The 15669-nt window shown below is 34.0% G+C and overlaps 1 protein-coding gene across 5 annotated transcripts in view; it reads left to right on the top strand.

The window, feature by feature from the left end:
• MICU3 (mitochondrial calcium uptake family member 3) overlaps positions 1–15669 on the top strand; it is a 116010-nt gene that overhangs the window by 38681 nt on the left and 61660 nt on the right. For 4 of the 5 annotated variants that reach the window (XR_009698757.1, XM_061177278.1, XM_061177276.1 and 1 more), the window contains exons 2-4: positions 2770–2923; positions 9004–9035; positions 13982–14060. Coding sequence is in view for 4 of the 5 variants with exons in the window: in XM_061177278.1 (XP_061033261.1) it covers positions 2770–2923; positions 9004–9035; positions 13982–14060 (265 nt within the window). In the remaining variant the exon portion in view is untranslated. Of the gene's footprint in view, positions 1–2769; positions 2924–9003; positions 9036–13981; positions 14061–15669 lie in introns of those variants that run through there. The other variant, XM_061177279.1, reaches the window with a different exon arrangement.

Genomic DNA, 15669 nt, shown 5'->3' with positions numbered 1-15669 from the left:
TGAGTGCTTAAACAAAGGTAGTAACAGTGGGTGGATGTGAGAAATTAGAGGGAGAACAACAGGCTTCATTAATTGATTGTTAGTAGACATTAAGGAGAAAGAGGAGTTGTCAGCATCAGCTCACAGGTGGATCAGATTCCCAGCTGCAGCGGTCAAGCAGCTTTGGCGTGCTGGGACTGGGCTTAAGGAAGGAAAGTTTGATGAGAAAACACAGGCACCTCATGAGCAGTAATGGCAGCACCAGGTAAGGGCAGAAGTCACAGATCAAGTCCATATTAGGTCATAGGAAATAGGCAAAAACTGTGGTTCCGGATGTTAGATTGAAGCATGACTTCAGATTGTGGTGCAGAAACAGTGAGTGCTCCCCACTCAGTGGTCCTCCAGGAAATTCAGTGGAGATGAGTCATGGTTGATTGGGGCCACCTAGGTCCAAGGAAATGGCTTAGCAAGAAGAAAGCAGGAGAGTAAACTGTGGTCACAGACAGTATTGGTTTCCCTGCCCAAAGAGGAAGAAGAAACTGCTGGGATATATATGCAGAAGGGGACTTAAGACGGTAGATTAGTCCCTGAGGTATATTCAGGGAGGAGTATTCAGGGAGATTATCGCTTGTTATTGACACTGAGTGACTGAGTGTCTCCTTACCCATGGTAGAGCCAAAATAACTTCCCAATACAAATGGATTACCTGAGTATTGCTATTAATATACTGCTGAGCTAGCTTATGTCTGGTACCCGGTTGCTTTATCTTTCTAAAGCACCATTTTCTTTGTGTCATTGTTTCACTTAAGGATCTCCTAAAGCCATTTGCTTTCTGTCAGATTAAATCCTGGTGCTTTAGTCTTGCCTTCAGAAATTGTTATCAGTTTACCTACCCTTTTACATGAATGCAAATGTTCTGTTCCAGGAAGACTATTACCATCTTCAGATATGCCGTGTAAACCTAGAATGCTCATATCTCTTCCTGACATTAAAATTCATATTTTCTTCTTTCTGAAGCCTTCATATTAACCTCAATCTATTGTGCTTTTCTTCTATTTACTCTAACTTGACTTATTCTCTTTTCCATGTTTGTACCTTTTGTCTCTGCAGGTAGTATTTTGTCCCTCCATATAGATTGTATATTCCTTAAGGGCTGAGATTGTAGATTCTCCCTATTTATACATGCCACTAAAAAATGGCATTAAAATTTTTCTTTTTAATTTTTTATTTGACTACTTCTGTAATGTTTTGAAAAGTCTTAGTCTTCAGAACAGTGGAAAAAGATTACTCATTTGCCTGGCTTTTCATTTAGTAAGGTGTAACTTAGAAATACAAAATGTAGTTTCCTTACTGAAAGTTCTTATGGTTTGTTTGATACAACTTCTCAAAATATTAGATGTTTAAATAATTTTGAAAATTTGTACATAATTTGCATAGTGACTTAGTAGACATAGAAGAGACAATAAAGAGATTAAGCTTGTCATCCTAAATAAGAATTTTTTTCTGATATAAAATAATTTTTTATGAAATGTGTGAAAATATAATTTTTATATTGTTGCTAGTCATGTAAATTGCTATAAACTCCCTGGAGGCAGTTTGATAATATGTGTGAAATGATTTTGTTTGACCAATCAGTTTACTCCTAGGAGTTTACCCCAAGGAACTATTTGTAGATATATTTAAATATTTTCAAGGCTGGTCGTTATAACATTGTTTTATAATAGTAAAGTACTATGAATTACCTAAGTAGTCAATCAGTTAGAATTCATTAATTGTGTTAGGCTATAAACATTTACTATTAAATATTATATAGTTACTAAGAATGGTCTACTAGACTATTTACTGACATGGAAAAATGACACATGATATATTAACACATTATTGACTGGAGGATTTTGTAGCCATAATACGTCTCTGGTCAAAAATGCGTTAATAAGTAAAAAGGATCAGATTACTGAACAGCATAGTATAACCCCAATTTTTTGCCAAAAAAGAAAACAAAAACAATTATGTCTATAAAATTTTAAATTCTGTCTTCTAAATTATATATAGTAACTATGCATCGCTTTTGGAATCAGGAAAAAATCATTTTATTAAAAAATTTGTTATAGTTCAGAGAGAAAATAAATAATAGTGAGAAATTATTTATCTACAAGGAAAGATCTTTAAGTAAGACAAAAGGAGATCCCCTTCCCCCCATATACACACACTCTTGATTCTGCTCATCTTAACCTTAGGTAGAATTCAGAGTGAACATTGGTGGTAACTCTACTGTAGTGATCTAGGCTTAGCAACTTCAGTTCGAATCTAAGCTCTACCACTAAGTGGTTTCCTTAGTGGTCGCCATGAACAGCCTATCAGGCTTTCCCTTTCTTCTTTTAGAAAATTAATAGACTACAGTGAAAAGAGTTCTGATTAAATAAATAAGCCTATATAGAGAGTACATAGTAGGCATTCAGCAACTGTTGGTGTTCCTTCTGAAGAAACTACTAGGTCAGAAATTTAATGTTCTCTGAGACTGAAACTGAAGAAATAAATCACAGGTTCTTCAAAGTGCCAGTGTAAAGTCTTCAGAACCTTAATCATATTCATTGTAGGATCTTTTGAACATTAGTTCATTTTATTCATGTGGGTAATTATTTATAATATGATTAAGTTCTCCAGAAGACAATATTGTCACACTTTTTCATTTATTCTGTTAATTCACTATCAACATAATTGAAAACATTTATCTTCTAAAAGGAGGTGTTACTTCACACAGTCCAGACTTACTTGCTTTCTTTACTTTAGGTTGCTGTTGGCAGAGCAGACATTGAAGACCTAGATCTCTATGCAACATCTCGGGAAAAGCGATTTCGTTTGTTTGCGTCTGTAGAATGTGAAGGGCAGTTATTCATGACTCCATATGATTTTATTTTGGCTGTTACAACAGATGAGCCCAAATGTAAGTATATTTCTTCAGTTATCTCAATAATTTTATAAGATTTTTCTCTTGTCTCTAGTTTGTAAAAATGTGGAGCAGTGTAAGTTTTCAGAACAACTAAGCAAGCAATGTGGTGTTTCAGAAGATACTATGCTCTACAATGTTACCAGACTAATATTTCTTATCAACTCCTACTGGTATCTTTTCTGTTTTCAGAAATTTCTATTGTTTCTTCTTTCTCAGTACCTCCAACTAAACACTACCTTACTCTTTATAATAGGTTCTTACTCTGCCAAGTCAGTTCTTATATCCAGTCTAAACAGAATAACTCAGAGGGCTGGCTCCAGTTAGACCTGGACAAAAATTCTTCCCATATCTCTTCTGAATATGTCATAGCTCCTGCAGTGTAAATATAAGTTAATTGTTTTTCACCTTTCCATGTGTTAGAGCAGTGGTTCTCAAATTTTGGGGCATTATGTACATTCTTGCAAAGTTACTTTAATGTCTGACTTAATAGAAGCCATCTGGATTCTCATATCTGCTTTTGTGTTCAGTTTGTTGCAATGTATTGTTTTTCAGGAAGTATCTGAACAAAATCTGCCTCACAAATATAGAAGTAGGAAAAGGGAAGAGTATTTCAGTAGCCTTTTAGATAATTGTAGATATTCTTCTTTGGTACTGTATCAATACTTGGCTAATGGTAGTTTCTTAAAGTTTAGTTGCAATGTGGACTTTGAAAATTTTTGGTATCTGTTTTGTTAAAATACATTGGCCTACATTGCACTTTGAATGGATCTTTTTCCCTTGTATAATCTTGCAACATCAACTGGAAAATGTTGGTTTATTAAATTATGCAGATCTTCCTAATGTTGACATATTTCATTACACAATCTTTTTTAAAAATCACATTCACTAATACTGTCATAATCTCATCAGAAAAGTTTTTACTTATTGGAAAGCTGTCAAATTCGTGGTGTATACAAGTTTTCCAATATTCTGATTTTTACTTGAAATCTCAAATGTTATCATTAGCAACAAATACTGTCAGTTTTCTTTAAGCACGAAGCAACTTTGTTCATTTGTACAAAAATGTCTGCCAAATACCCAGGTCTAAATAACCATAATTTGTCTGTCAGTTATTCTTTCAAGTAAAAATTGGGTTCCATGAAAAAAAGGAACTAGTTCAGTTCACAACTCAAATAATCACAGAGTACTTTTTCTCAAGACAACCATAGTACTTCGGAAGGCAGCAGAAGTGCTTTTATGCACCTTTCCCATTTCATCTCACAGAATATTAAATGACATGTAGTCAAGGACAGCTATCAAGTGCCAGGCACTGCACTAGGCACTGGAGATACAGTGGTGAGGGGAACGAAAGGTAAATGTTCTCCACCCTCATGGTGCTTGCAGTCTGGTGGAGGAAGCCAACACAGATCAACAAAATTTACATATAAACAACAAATTATAACTCAGTGCCATGAAAGAAAGTTTCCTGATTCCATGAGAGTGTATTTTTGAGAAGTGACCTAGTCAGGTAGCTCAGAGAAATCTTCCTTGGGGAAATAAATATCACCGTGAAATACGAATCATGAGAGCTAGCTCGGTAAATGGGAAATTGGGAGTGGAGAATTTGTCAGAAGCAGCAGCATGTGCTGAGGTGCCGTGACAAGAAGGAGTGTGATACATCTGAGGAGTGGAAAAAAGATCTGGGTGGCTCTAAGTGCAAAGAGCAAGGAGGAATGTGGTATGTGGAATATGGGTATGTGGGGTAGGGCCAAACCATTCAGAGTCTGTAAGCTGATATTAAACATTTTTGTTTTTATCCTAAAAGTAATGGAAAATTGTGGTAGTGGTCTAAGCTGCAGGAGAATTTGGTGTATTAAAAAACCAAATTCAACTAAGTAAATTTTAAAGATCTTATTGGCTTTATTCAACGAATCATGAATTGAGCAGCATCCAATCTAGCAGATATAAAGGAGCTCTGAGGAGCTGTACAAAATGAAAGGCCTTTTATAGGCAGAAGGAAGCAGGAACAAGTAAGTTGTATTAGGCAAAAAAAAAGCAGGTTGGTTATTGTGAGGTCACTTGCCTTCAGGAGATGGTAGGGGTCTATCAGACGGATGACCTAACTGCTGCTGATCAGGTGATTCCTGATGACTGGTTTAAGATTCCATGTGAGAGAGAACTGACACTGTAATTAAGTCTCAGTTGGGTGACATGGGGCTTAGCATAGGCAACTCCATTTTGGGCCTGTTGTCTTGTTTTCAACAGGTGCCTGCCATGATTATATGGTGTTTTGAAAGATCTCAGGGTGGAGACAGATTACAGAGGTCCAGAGTGGCCATGAGCAGATCAGAGAGGAGACTTTTTTCCAAGCCTCAAAAGCTTCTAACAATGGTGGCAATGGTAATGATGGAGTAGTGAGTACTAAGGATTTCTGGTTGGCTTAACTGGATGGATGGCAGTAGGGACTGGCATTAAAGGGAAAAATCACAACTTCAGTTTTGGACATGATGTAGTTAAACGCCTCAGATTTGTAAAAGAGGAGATATCAAGGAGGCAGTAGGATCTAGCTCTTGATCATTGATTTCAATTCACTGAAAATCAACGTACCAAATAATTAGTTGTTTGATAATCTGCTTGAAACTGTCAAATGAATGCCTTAAGTTAGGTTAGAACAGTTATAGCCATCTCTTCTTCAGAGATAGAGTTATGGCAAAACCAAACTTAAAATAAATCCTCAAGGTCTAATGGATAGCATGGTGACTGTAGTTGATAATATTGTACAGCATTGTATAATTAAAACTTGCTAAGAGAACAGATCTTAAGCATTCTCAACAACAAAAAAGGTAACTGTGAGGTGAAAGAAAAATGTATAAAAGTTCAAAAAATTCAATCTTCAGTAATTTGACAAATTGGCTACTTCACACATTAGCTTTTAATGAATTAATTTTTGATGCTTTGGATTATTTCCATTGGAGATCGTGGGGAGGACTGGGAAGAGGTATGTGTTTGGGATTCATCTGTACATGATTGGTAATTAGTGCAATGTGTATGGATGAGATTGCCTAGGGAGGTGGCATAGTATGAGAATAAAGGTGACAGTAGTGATACAAAAGGCTAGAGTTTAAGTAGGGCTCTTTTTTTGGAAAATTTGAAGTCTGTGGTAAGAATTGTATCTCTATGCTTTTTTGGTTCCCGTTCCCTCCCCCACTCCCTCCCCCTTCCTTCAAGAAATATTTATTGAGTACTTACCATGTGCCAGATAAACATATTCTGCCTTGGAATTGGTTGTTTCTGTATTTTTCGTCCTCCTATAATATTGTACGTTTCCTGAGTGTAGGGACTTTGTACATAGAAAAGACCCTTATACATAAGTAGGTATATACGTGTTCCATACATTTTTGTTTAATTGTTTTTGTACAGTGTGGATTTTTATATTTATTTTTAGTATAGATTTGATAAAACTATTAATATATCTCTTACAATATCAAATGGTACTTTTGCATCAAATTCTGTAACTGTTGTCAAACATATTTGAGAAGTTATCCTTTAAGTAATGCTTACTGATTTAAAATTTCATAGTTTGAAATTTTTTAATTCATTATTTTCTTTATTTTTATCTTCATAATGTATTCACTGGAAGCTTGCTGTTGGATTTTTGCTTTTTGGAAATAATTTTAGCTGTGATTCTTTTGATAGATATTCCAAAACTATCACTTGCAGGGAAAAAACTAGTTTCCAGTATAAACACAGGATATTTAACAACCACAAATTAATATCAGTTAATTTCTAACCAACACTTTTAAGACATGATTAAGAATGGTAACTAAAGATCAAGATATTTGTAAAAACTTTTTTAAAACTGTAGGGTTTTAAAAAGAAATATTTACCTCAAAAAAGAAAATATGCTTCATAGACGGAATATTAAATCATATAAATATCAAAATAGCATATTGAAATTTGACTTGTGTTTAGACCTTGGCTTTCATTTATGAGCTTTGAGAACCTGAGTAAGTTATTTAATCTTTTGTTTCTTCATTTATAAAAGTAAAAATAACAGCCTTATGAGGTTTTTAAGGATTGAATGATATCAGTTATGTTTAGTGTAATATCTGACATGCAATAAGCACTTAATAAACATTGCTAGCTGTCATTGTCATCATCATCATTATCACTTGAATTCATAACCATTATTTAAAAAAATCTTTAATATAATTTTATGGCAACATCAACAGGAAAATGGTATGCTATGTAAACATTTGCTTAATAATTATAGTTCAAATAAATGTCAATTGAGATATACATCTGATTGTTGATTGTAACTTTGTTTTTGAAATCAAGAAAATTTCTTGTTTTACCCACTTAAATAGAACCTAAGAGGTAAACTGTTCATCTAGAACTAAAATAAGTAATTATTTTCATATAGCTTCAAGTATTATTTAATTTTAATTTAATTTTAAGTTAAAAAATTTCAGACATACATAAATATATTAAAAATATAATGAAAACATCAACCTATAGCTTAAGAAATAAAATATATCCAAAAGAATGAAGTCCCTCTTCACCTTATATTTATATATGCAGTAACTTCATGTGAAATAAGGAATTTAGAAAATCAGAAAATCCTTTGAAGAACAATCTTAATGGCTCTTTAGTTTTATTAAAAAAAAAGCCAATAATACTGAACATGGTGACATATCCGGCAGAATGAATATGTCTTTTGTGAATAATTTACCCTGGAAATCTCATAAACCCTACAAAACTCAAGAGTGTCTAACTTCCTCTTTTGATAAATAGCTTCTGAACATTGCATAAGAGCATGTGCATGTACTTTTGTACCATTTATTTTTCTTCTTTTCTTACTGCTATATTTCAAAAGCAACAGAATAATAAGTATTATTTACATTGTTGTGTTCATTATGTAAAGGAGGATGTCTATGAAATGAATGTGTAAAGTATTATAATTAAGGTTAAATTCTGAATTCTACCGTATAGACCTGTGATTTTAATCTTGATTACAATCTTGATTTTAAACTTGATTACATGTTTGCATATAAACTGTCTTGGGTAAAGAAAGGATGTTGTTGCTACATAGAGAAGAAAACTATCTTCATAAAAATCAGTTTGCCAAATTTTAGAACATAGTTTTTCCCTTTTGATCTTAAAATGACTTATTACATCGCTTAAAAAAGAGAAAGTTAAGCAAAACATGCCTATCTTATAATCTTGAATTTGATATATTGTTTACGTTAACTATGGTTAACTATACAGAAATGGCCACATTGCCATGTAGAAAAATTATTGGTTGTCATTATTGTAATGTAGCTGAAATAGTTGATATTTACTAGTTCCTAACGCAGCTCTATTATAGGATTTAATCACATACAAACCTGGAGATAATTCTTGGACAAGCATTAGATATTCACAGTGTTCAAATCTGAGCAAGGAAACAGCAATATTGACTATGTATTTATTTTAATATTATAAGATTTATAGTGTTTGAGATCTTCAGGGATGTGAGGAGAAATCAGAAAAAGAAAGTGATCTCAGGTATTTTATTCAACTATGACATTCTTAGGGGAGAAGAATGGAAAACAGGCCAAGAGTCTCTCTATCACATTACCTGTTCTCTCCTTGATCTTTTTTTCTCTTTGCCCCTACCCTTCCCCTTCACTCTAGAGAGACCTGACCTTTGAAGTATAATCAGAGATACTAACACAGCAGGGATCATGGGTAACACCTTAAAATTATAATTTCTCTATGTTAATATTTTATATTCTAACATCAGTGTTTAATGAATATCATTGTTTGTGTTTTAAGCCCATAGGATGTTTAACATGGAGTAAGTTAACTTACTTTATAAATCCAGATAATGATTATGGAAAATGTGTTTTCTATTCCACTGATATTATTTAAGTAGTTTATAGTACATGAAACAAATACATAATGCATAACATACATAGGTCTAAATCTTGAGATTAAAAAAACCTTTGCCTTTTAGATATAAAGGTCAGTGTTATGAGTTATGATTGTAGATGGTTACTGAATTTTGATATACATTACATGAAGTATTATCTAATTTTTTATGTTTATTATAGTTGCTAAAACATGGAAGTCACTTTCCAAGCAGGTAGGTTAAAGCTCTTGGTATATGTATGCATGCACACTATTTTATTTTATTTATTTATTTTTAAAATATTTATTTATTTATTTGGCTGCACCGGGTCTTAGTTGTGGCATGTGGGATCAAGTTCCCTGACCAGGGATCAAACCCGGGGCCCCTGCATTGGGAGCATGGAGTCTTAGCCACTGGACCACCAAGAAAGTCCCGCACGCTATTTTTATATATATATATTTATGTGATATATATGTATGTAAATGTGATATGTACATATATAAAAGATATATAAAGCTAAACTCAAAGGAGATTATTGGCAAATTTTGCTAAATTAAATATTAAAAATTTTGGCACACCAAAAGACAATGTCAACAATGTTAAAAGATGTATGACAGATGAGAGAATATGCTTGCAACATATTGGGTTGGCTAAAAAGTTCATTCGGGTTTTCTTAAGATATGAAAAACCAGAACGAACTTTTTGGCCAACCCATTATTAACAGAAAAGGCTAAGTGTCTTGTAGTCATATAGAACTCCTGTAAATCAATATAAAAAAGATAATAAGAAAATAATGGGCGGACATAGCCAGAAGGGCCAATAAATATATGTAAAGGAGCTCAACCTCACTAGTAATCAGGGATATGCAAATTAAACCAATGATCTGATGCTAGTTCACACCCAACAGATTGTCAGGTTCTAGAAATCTAACAATACCAGTAATTAGCAAGGACAAGGAGAAGGAGGAATCCGGTGAGAATGTAAATTGGTATATGCTCTTTTGAGAGAAATATGCACTACCTAATGCATATCAAAAATTCTACTTCTAGATACATTTACAAGAGAAACACTTGTATGCTTATACCAGGAGTCCTAAAAAAATTAGAAACAATATAAATGTCAATCAGTAGAGGAATTAATAAAAGAATGTGAAATAGGCATATGAAGGACAATACAGTAATATAGAGCTAAGATGAATAAATACACAAGAGATGTGTGTATCAACATGAATAGACCTAAAAAACATGAGTTTGAGTAAAACAGCAAATTGCAAAATAATATAAACTGGTCTTTCTTGACGTGCAAAGACCTTTTTGGGGGTCCATGGAGTCAAGACTATTTTCATAATAATACTGAGAAGATACTTGTTCTATTACTCTCATTCTCTCACAAGTGTACAGTGGAGTTTTCCAGAGGCTGCATGATGAGTGATGACATCATCACTCTGAGAACTAATAGAATATGTGCTTGTGTGTTTTTGTGTTCTAAAAATGTATCATTTCTATTTCCACATGCATTAAATATTGATAGATATAACCTACATAAGCAATATCTCTTTCGGGTAAACAATTTTTAGGAGTATAAAGAGTTACATTTCAGAACTTCTGATATAGACAACTGCTGTGTAGCCATTAAAATGAAAATGAAGAATATTTGGCAGGAAAATATGCTCATGACATATTAATGCAAAAGTAAGTTACAAAACAGTATGCAGAAAATGATTTAATATTTGCAACAAGAATGACAAAAATACTGTATAAATATGCCTAGATAGAGAATTAGATTAAAAGGAGATTAAATAAAATTTTTAATTGTGGTTCATCCCTGGATTACAATCTGGTTTTATTTTCTGCACTTACTAATTTTCCTATAACATATATATTACGTATATAATTATAAAAATTGTACTCAGGAAAATTGTATTAAGCTTTTAAAAGGCATCTATAATTCTAGGTAAATGAATTCAATCCAGCAAATATTTATTTAGTCCCTACTTGCAATACTGCAATACAGTTCTGACACTGATCACCCAGAGTTAGCATCAGACCCCACAGATTTAAGGACCCGTTTCCCAAAAAGGTGGCCCTCATTTCAGATGCCAGCTGCGACTCAAGGGATCCCGGACCACCCACACTGCTGACCAACTGGCTACAAATTCAGAGAGTTCCCGCAACTCCCCTCAAGTTCGATAATTTGTTAGACTGACTCATAGAACTCAGGAACGTTCTACACGTAGAATTATAGTTTATAATTATCATTATAAGGGAACAAATCAAGGCCATCCAAATGGAGAGACACATACAGCAAGGTATAGGAGGGTTCCAAACACAGCTTGGATCCCTGGGGGATCAGGGTGTGTCACCCTCCTGGCACACCCATGTGTTCACCAACCTGAAAGCTCCACTGAGTTTGGTGTCCAGAGTTGTTATTGGTGGTTTCATTGCATAGGTGTGATTGATCGAATCATTGGCCACATGGTTGAATTCAGTCTCCAGTCCCTTTCCTCTCCCCTCCCCAGAGGTCGGGCTAGCTCAAAGCCCCAACCCTTGAATCACGGGGTTGTTTTTGAAGGTCAGCCCCCATCCTGAGTCATCTCCTCAGCATAAACTTTGGTGTGATGTGAGGATATAGTCTTCCTCCCAGGAACCAGGGACAAAGGCCAATCAAATGCTTTATCATACAACACTACTACCTATAAGAGACAAAGGTAGGCACTGGGAGTGGGGAGAGAGATTCCCGCCAGAGTGGAAATACAGTTTTTAATAAAACTTAAAAGTCCCTAGCCTCCGCTGCAGTGAACGCTACTCAATACTCTGTTATAACCTATATGGGAAAAGAATCTGAAAAAGAATGGATATATGTATATGTATAACTGACTCACTTTGCTGTACACCTGCAACTAACATAATATTGTAAATCAACTATATGTCAATATAAAATAAAAATTAAGAAAAAAAAGTCCCTGAAGTCGACACAAAACAAGATTAGTGTGTCAACTGGATGATCTAGACCAGACAAGGAACTAAATTATTACAAAAATAAACTGCTTAGACTCAGTGAGGGTCTGGACAGTCATTTACTAGTTGTGTAATCCCGGGTGAGTTACTTATCTTCTTTAAGACACAGTAAAATGTGCATAATAAGGATTATTTTTTAGAATTAAATGAGATATGTATTAGCCCATTGACAAGCATATAGGGGACACTCAGTAAAAGGTAGCTATGATTTTTTTGGTCTTAAATTTTAGCTGAGTTTAAGTAGAAGAAATGAGTTGAATACATGGGAACAGTTAAAATGGAGATGGTAATATTTATATAATAGAGACAGTATAAATGAAAGTATATAAAATGTACTCCAAATATTAATATTTTTTAATCTCCTGCTCTAACAAAAATGTTTATGAGTTTACTATTGTTTAAACATTAAATATCCTAGCTTCTCATTATTAGTCATATGTGAATTGCTACCCTAGTCAGACACTACTGAGCACCTGGTGGCATCTATTACCTGCAGTGCGGAAATAACACTATGAAGGAAATGAGAGCAAGGATTCACAGGCAGGCTTCAGGGTGTCTATAAATCCCCTAAAAATACCTCTCCTGCCTTTGGCATCCCAGAGATTCCTTATTTGCTAACCCAGCTCTATAATGAAAAAGATGGTTTGTAAATGTCACGGAGCTTTTTTAGGTACAACTACATCAGGAAGGATTTGTCTAAAGTGCTTCTCAAACTTGAATGTGCATAAAAGTCACCTGGAGATCCTGTTAAAAATTGATTCTGGTTCAGGAGGCCAGGGATGGGATCTGAGATTCTGCATTTCTAACAAGCTCCCCGGTGATGATGCCTGGGCCATTGGGGAACCACATTTTGAGTAGCAAGAGTCAGATCTGGAAAAGAAGTCATTTCTATTTTTTCAGTATGTTACTTAGCAGACTAATTTTTTTTTTTTTTTAATAAATTTATTTATTTATTTATTTTTGGCTGCGTTGGGTCTTCATTGCTGCACGCGGACTTTCTCTAGTTGCAGCTAGCCAGGGCTACTCTTCGTTGCAGTGCGCGGGCTTCTCACTGTCGTGGCTTCTTTTGTTGCGGAGCACGGGCTCTAGGCACGCGGCTTCAGTAGTTGTGGCACGTGGGCTCAGTAGTTGTGGCACCGGGGCTCAGTAGTTGTGGCTTGCAGGCTCTAGAGCTCAGGCTCAGTAGTTGTGGCACACAGGCTTAGTTACTCCGCGGCATGTGGGATCTTCCCAGACCAGGGCTCGAACCTGTGTCCTTTGCATTGGCAGGCGGATTCTTAACCACTGCGCCACCACGGAAGCCCCAGACTAATTTTTTAATTTCAAATTATTTCAAGTTATCTCACCAAATCCTTTAATAATTTTTTCACAGTTAACCTAATTATAATTTTCACTTATTTTTAACACAGTATGTGTAATAAATACAAAATCGTTCTAGTATCTGGGCAATGAATCAAATGTTTAAATTTTCCAAAATAGTCCCCCCTCAGCTTGATTAAAAAAAAAAAAAAAAGAAAAGCTGGCTAACCAGCAGTTGAAGTGTGTATTCTTTACTGAATATTTAAGTTAAAATTAGAAAAAAAAATTGCAGCAGTGGACACAGTAACTCAATACCCTGTCATCCCACTTCATCTGATGTCATCATTCTTTGAGTCACTATTAAAATACTCTTCGTTCTTCCCCAGCATAATCTGTTGCCCAGTTACTTCATCTACCACAAAATCCCCTAAATCCAAGAGGGCTACAGAAAACAGTATGTGAAGCTCAGTGATCATATGTGACCTGTATTAGGAAGTCCACCTTTTCCTGTGGCTTCCACAGAACCATCCTTTTCTAACTGGCTCCAGAACTTAAATTCACTGTTTTATCTTAACTAGATTATCATATATATATGTATTTCTCCAATTATTAAGTTTATCTGAAATTTTTGGTAGCTCTAATTGAATTTAATGTAGCATCTTTATCACTTATTTTTACATTTGGACTGTGGGCAAATATTGGGTTTTATGGTTGAATGAACCACAGATAAAATAGTATAAATACAGTCATGTCTCACGTCTTCTAAGCAGAGAATTTTTTTGCAGAGGCATTTAAATATTTTTGGTCTATTTTATAAGTAAGCGGTTTACCAGTTAATCAGCATTATGATACCTTATGTCATAGGAATTAAATCAAATGCTATCAGAAACACCACCAGTTTGGAAAGGATCATCAAAGCTATTTCGAAATCTTAAAGAAAGAGGTAAGTTAACTTTAGTATTTATGTATTTTAATATTGATACTATATTATTTATACTATTTATACATATTTTCCTCATGCTTAAATAATTTTACAATTACATATGTGTCTATGTACATGGAAAAAAAACTGAAAAGAATAACACCAAAAAATTAATAATGATTGTTTCTCGGCAGTGGGATTAAGAGTGGTTTTTATGTTACTTTTTATATACACTATTCATATCTTCCACACTTTTTACAACAAAGTGAACTTTTATAGTTAAAAAAAACCTTTTTAACCATATTGAGAAGTATATGTTATATTTACCCACAGAAAGCATTTTTCAAAAATACTGATTTCCAAATGTCTATTTTTCTTTCCTTTTACTTCCAGGGAATTGCAGATTTTCTTAAGTTTAATCAATATGAAAAGCTTATTGGATATATCTTTTGGTTGCACAATTTGAACATGTTTCTTTTAAAAACAACACTCACTGCAAAATCCACCTATTTCAACTTACCGTATTACCCATACCTATATATACGTTAACTCGTTAATTCATACATGTCCTTGCAATCAAATTATATAGCTTTTATTGCAATTTTCTTTTACATTGTACTTTTTATAAATGTTTATAGCAGAAACTAATTAATAAACTCTCTTTAATCTTAAAAAGGAATGTTTCTTAGAAATATATATTTTCATATTCAAATATGAGTATACAAAATAACAATATAAAGCAATTATCTAAACTTACCTTTTTTTCATCAATTTCAACCAATATTGGTTTGAAAATAATATATTTACTCTAATATGAAGATAAATACTTTAAAGGATTAGTTATAATCCATATATTTTTGCCTAAGTAGAATTAGAAATTCAGATTGCTTCCACCTGGTTCTTATGGACTCTGGAAGGAGGAGACACCTTGTCTTTAACTGTAGGCTTTTCATAACTAGGGTTTTTAAATCTTTGTGAAATCTGAGCCATGGTGTCTTTAAAGTTCTTAGAAAATTTTTTCTGGAAGTTGTCTTAAAGATTGCCATGCAAATCTTAGGGTGGAATGATAGGATCAGGAAAATTAAAAGCTCGGAATGATGAGGTAAATTGGTGAATGTAAAAAATATTTCTTTAATACCTCTCATGGGAAAATGCAATTGGATCAAATATAATCCAAGAAAGATAAATGCATGGAAGAAGGAAATTCTTTTTAGTTAGGGGGAGGGTTAAATCTGGAAGCCATAAGTTTAGGCAGGTCCTAATCCTACTTAAATTGTATGCATATTTGCATATTTTTTCGGGGGGAGATGATCTATTCAGTGCTACCCAGTAGAGCTATCTGCAGTGATGGGAATGTCCATATGGTAGCCACGAGCCAAATGTAGCTATTAATTACCTGAAATGGGGCTACTGTATCTGAGGAACTGAATTTTTAATTTTATCTACTTTTAATTATTTTAAATTTAAATAGCCCTGTGTGGCCAACGGCTACACTGTAGAACAGTGCAGATCTATGTCATAGTGATGGGATTATCAAGGTAATCCGTGTACCCAAGAAGTTTTAGAACCATAGGGTTAGGTAAAGTAGGGAGTTACAGAGAATCTTGCTTTTTTATAAAGAGATTAGGTG

Source organism: Eubalaena glacialis, chromosome 20 (genome assembly GCF_028564815.1).
Source record: "Eubalaena glacialis isolate mEubGla1 chromosome 20, mEubGla1.1.hap2.+ XY, whole genome shotgun sequence".
Lineage (NCBI taxonomy): Eukaryota > Metazoa > Chordata > Mammalia > Artiodactyla > Balaenidae > Eubalaena > Eubalaena glacialis.
Note: the sequence above shows the minus strand (reverse complement) of the source record. Positions and strands in the feature narration are given on the sequence as shown.